Source organism: Papaver somniferum, chromosome 5 (assembly GCF_003573695.1).
Source record: "Papaver somniferum cultivar HN1 chromosome 5, ASM357369v1, whole genome shotgun sequence".
In the NCBI taxonomy this organism is placed as follows: Eukaryota; Viridiplantae; Streptophyta; class Magnoliopsida; order Ranunculales; family Papaveraceae; genus Papaver; species Papaver somniferum.
The window spans coordinates 212,508,677-212,516,355 of record NC_039362.1 but is presented as its reverse complement, the minus strand read 5'-3'; the positions used below and the strand labels follow the sequence as shown (position 1 = coordinate 212,516,355).

Sequence of the window (7,679 nt, the reverse complement as noted above, 5' to 3'; positions counted from 1 at the left end):
AAAAAAACCAACAAAGCTCTGTTGGCAAAGTGGGTTTGGCGATATGGGGGTGAACGTAATCAGCTGTGGAGAAAGCTTATCGAAAAAAAGCATGGGGGCAACTCAGAAACGTGGTTACCAAACAAGGTCTCTACGAGACATGGTTATGGGCTGTGGAAGGGGATTATGCAATCCAGGCAGTTAATTCAAGACAACTCTCGCATCACGGTTAATGATGGCAAAAAAACAAGCTTTTGGAAGGATAGATGGTGCAATACTCTCCCTTTGAAAGAAAAGTATCCTCTTCTATGGAGGCTAGTAGAGCTAAGGAGGCAACAGTGAATCAAGCTGTAACATGGGCGCATTTGAATTCAGCATGGAATCTTCATTTCAGTCGGGACTTGAGGCTTTCGGAAATACAAGAAGAAATTAACTTGGTGGAGGATATAGAAAATCCCGAGCTCATCACGTCACAAGAAGACAGTAGAAAATTGGCTCCCTTCAGATTCGGGTAACTTCTCGACGAAATCTTGCTATGATGTCCAACTGGTGTCCAATCATACTGATAAACTCATAGATCCAAAATTGATTTGGAATGCTACTGTACCTCCCAAGGTTTCATTTTTCATTTGGTCTACTCTTTGGAATGCCGCACCAACCTTAGATAACTTATCTCGAAGAGGTATGCGAGTGAGGTCTCTGCAATGCGTCTTGTGTAGAGCCAACGACGAAACAATCCATCATGTGCTACTTCACTGTGCGTTCTCTTATAAGGTGTGGTCATATTTTCTTGAATACTGTAAAGTTGCCTTCGCGATGAATGAGACAACGGAAGGTTGCATTAAGTCATGGAAAAAGAAATTTCCAAATGCAATTCATAACTTCATATGGAACAGCCTTCCTTATGCGATATGGTGGGATCTATGGATCGAAAGAAATAGAAGGACTTTTCACAACAAGGATTCCGTACCAACTGATGTAATTATAGCTGTTAAATCACTTCTGTTTCAATGGGGACTCCTCTCTCAAGCTTTTAAAGGTTTGTATTTTGATTATTTGGTACATAATTGGGAAGCAAAGATTTATATGTAATTTTGCACCCAGCTAGGTTCTTTTAGCACTGCCAGTCTCTTTGATGACGGAGTGTTTTACTATATGTTCCCCTTGTGCCTCCTTGGCACTTTGAAACAATTTTAACTTTTATCAAAAAAAAAAAACACATTTTCTAGTTTGATGCTAAACCTTCTAGTACAGCCACAATAATGCAAAGGTTATTCTTTTCGACAATCTTTTCATTTACGGCCAACATACATTTTACGTCAGAATCCGTGTATGTCGATGATGTCATGTCCCTTTCATGCTTAAAGTAGGAGTATTTAAATGCTTGCTAATGGAGATAAGTAGTTGTTCCTCAATTGATGGATTACTGCTGCATCTTGAATTTGTTTTGCTTTCCATGTCTCTTCATTTGGACTCTTCCTTCCTTTATTACCATTAAAAGCTTAAATTCCATTATTGGCAGAGCATAAATGGGTTCAGTCTCACTAAATTTAGAATACAGAATAGGAGAGTGTACTAGTGATGGTAGAGTGATGCATTTGGTGTAGTATGAGATTTTTCATCGTAACCCACTGTAAACCTTGTTTAGGAATACTTTTAGGGCCACAGAATTGCTTTAGAAAAAGCCTTATGCGTAAATTTGATACTTACAACTAAAGGAGAAAAAAAGGAAAAGCATTTACTGTTGGTATGAGCCTCTTTTGAGTAGCATTTGCCCAGAGGGCACGCAAAATACAGTAAAAAAAAAAGGAAAAAGGTTAGTGCAATAATTTATCATATTCCTTTCTCACCTTCTAAATAAGCAGAGAAAGATAAAGTCTGTCTGTCACCAACAGACAGTGTTTACCCAAAATAGAGAAAGATATCAAAACAGGTCTCCAAGTGATGAATACCATAGCGGCCACTAATGAGGACTTCGATGTGATGAGAGCAGCACTAAGAGGGGAATGGGGTGACATCATAAACTTTTATAACTTGCAGCAAGTGGAACCATCATGTAACAATATCGATCTCGAAAATGATAACAACAAGGTTTTAGTCTGTAATGTTACAGGGGATACCATTCTTCACATGTGTGTTCAATACCGGCGAACTGATGTTATGAAACAGCTGTTGAGAATAATGCCAGCGGCGGGGGAGTTGCTATCAAGGATTAATAGGATGGGGAATACAATATTACATGAGGCAGCCAGGACTGGGATCGTGGAGATGGCTACGTTAATCTTAGAGAAAGAATTAGATGGTGGAGGAGATCAAGTGCTGATATCGGTTCCCAACTTAAATGGTGAGACACCTATATATTGGGCAGCAACGTATGGACATAAAGATATGTTGTTGTTCCTAAATACAACTGCTAGTAACAGAGGAATCACAAGCACATCCACAGCAACATCAATGGTTGGCCCGTTAACAATGAGGAGTACTGATGGCTCAACACTTCTTCATGCTGCTGTTCTTGCCAAAGCTTACGGTAACAAATACTATAAACTCATATAGATTGTCTTGGTAAAGTGTTTTGCTTAATTATTGTTAAGAATAACTGAACAAAAAATTGGATTTTAGACAAATATTGTAATACTCCCTCCGTTACTTTTTAATAAGTCAGTTTCTTTTCTTGAGAAAATTAAGGATATTAAGAGAACTAATTATTGAAAGTGGTCTGTTAGACACTTGTCAATAAAAGAAGTGAAGTAAAATGGTCCCCATGACACTTGTCAGCCAAAGAAATAAGTGAAATGGTCCACATAACACTTGTCATCAAAAGAAGTTAAAAAAAATTGGTCCCAGAAAATTAAAGTAATATTTGACTTTCCCAATTAGGAAACTGGCCTATTTTTTTGAAATATTTATTTATAAAAACTGACCTATTAAAAAGTAACGTAGGGACTAATTACTAGAGATGATATTGAGAACTCTGTCATGTCCTGCAACCTAGCAGCTTGTCTACTTCTACAAATTGTGTCCTCATTTGACCAGATTGTTTCTCTTCCTTACTTTTATTTTGGCTACATGTCCGCCGATAATTTAGATGTGGCAATGGAGATCATGGAGATCTATCCTAACCTTGCTTCTAATAAAAATGGTGATGGCGCCACCGCTTCACATTTATTAGCGCTATCACCTACTTCTTTCAAGAGTGGAACCATATATGGTGAACAGTACCTTGGGGCAACACCAATTGTTTTGGCCAAAAAGGCTGCAGCTATTGTTTATTCATGTAAGACCCATTTGTATTTTATTTTAGAGTCTCACCTTTACATATAAAGATGTTTCGAATATGCCTTATATTTAACCACTTCTTTCTTGAATTCCCCTATGTCTTATTTCAGTAATCCCAATCGAGAATTATGAGACACATAATGCAGCTAATCAGATAACACTACAACCAGATTCCTCGTTGAAGGAAAAATTCAAGCAATACCTCAGATTGCTATGTAAAGGTAAAAATTCAGATAACATAAATAAGTGCGTTTACAAGTGTCGAAATTTGCATCCTTGATACAGTGATAAATGAAAGAAACAATCCTGAAACCAAGTGTTATTCACTAAGAACTCATCACAATTTTACATCTTGAACTCGTACAGATTTTCCAGTCCTCAAACTCATATACAATGCAAAACAACAGCACACTTACGCAATACAACTTCTTAGGAAGTTACTTGAAAAAGATTATGGTCAATGGACGATGAGCTATGGCCCTCCCCATGGATGGGATGCCTTCCATAATAAAAACCATGAAAACCGACATCCGTTGTCGGCAATAACAACAAGGGTTATAACTCACCGAGTTAGAGAGAGGCCAATTATTTTGGCTACCAAGTTGGGTATTGTAGAGATGTTTAAAGAAATAATTAAAGCATATCCAGAATCAATTGGAGTTTGTGATGAAGAAGCCGGAAGGAATTTGTTGCACTTAGCGGCAGAATACAGGCATGAGTCGATAGTAGAATTCTTGAAGTCATCATCATCTAATTCAAAGAGGAACTTGGACATGTTGGTCGTCGGAATTGATAGAGAAGGTAACACGCCACTCCATGCTGCTGCTAAGCTTGGAAAACATAAACCATGGCATATTCGCGGAGCAGCACAATGGATGCAGTGGGAGTGTGTTTGGTTTCAGGTAAGTTAACTGTATATAATGTTAATGATACATACACAGATATGCTCACACGAATACATATAAAATAATCATTATTGTTGGGTCATATATATGCAGCGGGTAAAACGTATGCTTCCACCAGCTATGCTAACAGTGAAGAATCGCAATGAGAAATATGCTCACCAAGTATTCACTGAAACTCATATAGATCTTAGAGAACAAGGTGAGAGATGGTTAAAAGAAGGATCAAATAATTGTATGTTGATATCAGCTCTAATAGCGACTGTGATGTTTGCATGCGCCTTCACCGTACCTGGGGGAAACGATTCAAAGTCTGGACGCCCATTTTTACTCAAGAACCAAGATTTTGGACCATTTTTTCATTACGTGTCTTATTCCTTGTTCTTTTCTCTTATATCTTTGGGTTTATTTCTCTCTATCCATGCTGCTCCCTTTAACGAACACGACTTCTTTTTCCGACTGCCTTTGAGGTCTGTGTTTGCTGTAACTGCTCTATTCAATTCAGTTACTTTCGTTGCTTGTGCGTACTTCCAAACGTACATGCTTGTCACTGCCTGGACATTCTCTATAGGATTCCGTATCTTAGACATTGGATTAGCTTCACTGGGAGTTCTCTTCTTTGCTGAGTTATACGTTGACACCGTTGTGGGCTTTATCCGTTACTTGCTCGACATTCTTTTCATTTAACAACCAACAATTAGCACTGATCAAGGGAGAATCACCTACAAATGTTAGCAGCCCACATTAGTAGGAGGAATACAGTAGGGTTTTCATCAAGATAATAAAGTTCTATGGGTTTCTATAGCGTGTGGAAAATTAGTCAAAATAAGATGATTTCCCAGTTGTTTAGAATTTTTTTTTTCTTTTCTTTTTCTCTGATCCATTTGTTTTGTTCTGTTGTTTGCTTGTAATTCTAGTTCTGATGCCTCTACCTTATTTAGGCCGAGGGTGTAAGTCCTCCTTTTTTGATAATAAAATTTTGGTTGATACAGCAAAATAAAAATAAATAAAAGACACTCTTCAATTAAAAATAAATAAAAGACATTCTAGGTATCAACGGGGTCTTACGGCCCGGCTCTACCTCCATGTTAGCATCAGTTTACATAATTTATTTCTTTCTCGTTCCAAGATACTTATAATTTTATAACATTAATAAACACGTAATGGAAAAATTATATGAGTTGGTACATGCTTCTTTAATTAATAGAAAGTCGATACTAAAAAGCCAAGTCAATAATAGGACATTTCCCTAATATTTCAGAGTAAGTGAATCTCAAGGTCTCCGATCTAGTTCCTAACCAAGTTGTTGGTGCTCGGATAGGTCTCCATAAAACTCGATCATTAAGAACAGTAACAGACTTAGTAACCTCAGTACCACCACCATTATCTCCCTCCTCATCATCTTCTCCAGATGGATCGCTTTGTAGTTTATGATTTAATGTGTACTACAATAACATTAAGTTGTTTAGTGTACAGTATCCGGCTATCAGCTTGCAGAATAAGATAATACTAATAGAAAAACAATGGTCTCAAGGACAATGCAGGTTTATTTTCAGTACTTTCTAATAGCGAAATGTTTGTGCAATCGGTTAATCGAAATATGGATAATAATTTCTAGAGTCGAATATAGCTCCCACTTTAAAATTAATCGTGATTAGGTTGAAAGTTAGAGGGTCGTCGAACCTATAAGGGAGATCTAGATGTCTTGCTGGCATGATCAAATTTGGTCACCCAACCGCTCAGTATCCTCATATAAAATTTTAGTATCCTCATATAAAATTTTAGTCGTCGGGTAATGATTGGGGCGGTATTTAAGAAATTTAGTTCCAACAAATTTAAGAAGATTAGCCGTGTTTAGAATTAATAGCTAGGTCATCTTTATCCCAGGGCGTGACAATAATCCCAGTCTTCCTAGATAATAAAATCTTGACCGTTATAATACAGATGAGAAGTAGTCCAAATGTATTGATTCGTTTTCTCATATTCCCTTGCTTATTTTTCACCCGTTAACGAAGTGGCTAGTCAAACCAACAACGTCTAGCTAATCCGGGTGGCATGTCCAAGAAAAAGAGAAATCACTCGCTCGAGTAGCACCAATGTGGTTAATCTCGCTTCTCGGCTTGTCTCGTCTGGGTCCGAGACACCGAGACAACAGTGTCTCGCCGAGATACTCGGCCGGAATTTCGGTGCACTAGTAATCGTTTAAAGAGGACAGTTTGCACATTTGTACCCATAGAAACTTAATATAATTACATGTGACACTTAACTCTCATGTTATCGTGAGATCCTCAACACCTGCATACTTTTAAAATTCATTTGAAACCAGGGTTGCTAGCACCTAGCAATAAGAAAAGAAGAGAGGAAAGAGAAGATAGAGTATACCATTAACTTTTCCATTTTTTTCTAAGAATTGAATTTCTCTTTCTCTCAATTTTTTTTTTATGGGAGTTCAAGACTTATAGGTTTAGATAATTCTGTCTCACAATTGTTGAGCAGATTATGTTTCATTCAGTATTTATATGATTTAAAAGAGAAGATTTCTAAAACTAAATAAACAAACTGTACGACATTGCTGGAGATTCAATATAACTTGTTACAACAACTATCTTCTTATTCATCGGAAGACTTGAATATATACAGACTTCTTCTTCTAGTCATCAGGCTTGGTAGTTGCAACGGACTTGTACTATATCAGTCTTGGACCTGTACGTTGGATATGTGCTGTGACCGCACATACAAATATGACTTGTACATACGTCTAATACCCCCCTTCCCTCAAGTTGGTGTCGGAGGAGAGTCAGGACGAAGGCCCAACTTGCTGGACAGACGTCGAAAATGATCCACTCCTAGTGGTTTAGTGAAAAGATCAGCTAATTGATCAGACGACGGAATGTGAGTTGGTTTGATGAGACCGGGCAATAGTTTTTCACGGACAAAATAACAATCGATTTCGATATGTTTAGTTCGTTCGTGAAATACTGGGTTCTCAGAGATATGAATTGCGGCTTGATTGTCGCAATAAACTGGAATAGGCTTCGGAATAGTGATTCGAAGATCCTGAAAAAGATAATGCAACCATTGCAATTCAGAAGTAAGTCTGGCAAGAGCACGATATTCTGCTTCAGCAGAAGAAAGTGATATGGTTGGTTGTTTCTTGGATTTCCAAGAAATAGGACTATCGCCTAGCATTGTAAAATATCTTGTCGTCGATCGACGAGTTGTGGGACACCCTTCCCAGTCAGAATCAGTATAACCGGGAAGGGACAAAGTACTAGTAGCAGAAAGAAAGATGCCATTGCTAACAGTACCCTTAAGATAACGAACAACACGATGAGTAGCCTCTAAATGACCAGAACATGGTTGTTGCATGAATTTACTCAAGTAATTAACTGAGTAAGTGATATCAGGACGGGTGACTTGAAGGTAGAGTAGTCTACCGATGAGACGACGATAGATACTTGGATCCGTTAGTGGAGTACCCGAAATGGGAAGAAGCTTAAGATTTTGTTCAATGGGAGA

The 7,679-nt window shown here is 37.9% G+C and overlaps 1 protein-coding gene across 1 annotated transcript; it reads left to right on the top strand.

The window, feature by feature from the left end:
- The first annotated feature begins 1,900 nt into the window (after positions 1 to 1,900).
- On the top strand, positions 1,901 to 5,116 carry LOC113278562. The gene is made up of 5 exons (XM_026527372.1): positions 1,901 to 2,509; positions 3,068 to 3,256; positions 3,369 to 3,479; positions 3,625 to 4,160; positions 4,257 to 5,116. The coding sequence occupies exons 1-5, from the start codon at positions 1,924 to 1,926 to the stop codon at positions 4,845 to 4,847; spliced, it is 2,013 nt and encodes a 670-aa protein (XP_026383157.1). The 5' UTR covers positions 1,901 to 1,923; the 3' UTR covers positions 4,848 to 5,116.
- Positions 5,117 to 7,679: the final 2,563 nt, after the last annotated feature.

Excerpts from the sequence above, each read along its gene's own strand:
- LOC113278562 (XM_026527372.1), top strand. The coding sequence starts at position 1,924 with ATGAATACCATAGCGGCCACTAATGAGGACTTCGATGTGATGAGAGCA. Across the intron at positions 3,257-3,368 it reads TGCAGCTATTGTTTATTCAT|TAATCCCAATCGAGAATTAT; the intron begins GTAAGACCCATT and ends GTCTTATTTCAG. Across the intron at positions 4,161-4,256 it reads GGGAGTGTGTTTGGTTTCAG|CGGGTAAAACGTATGCTTCC; the intron begins GTAAGTTAACTG and ends ATATATATGCAG.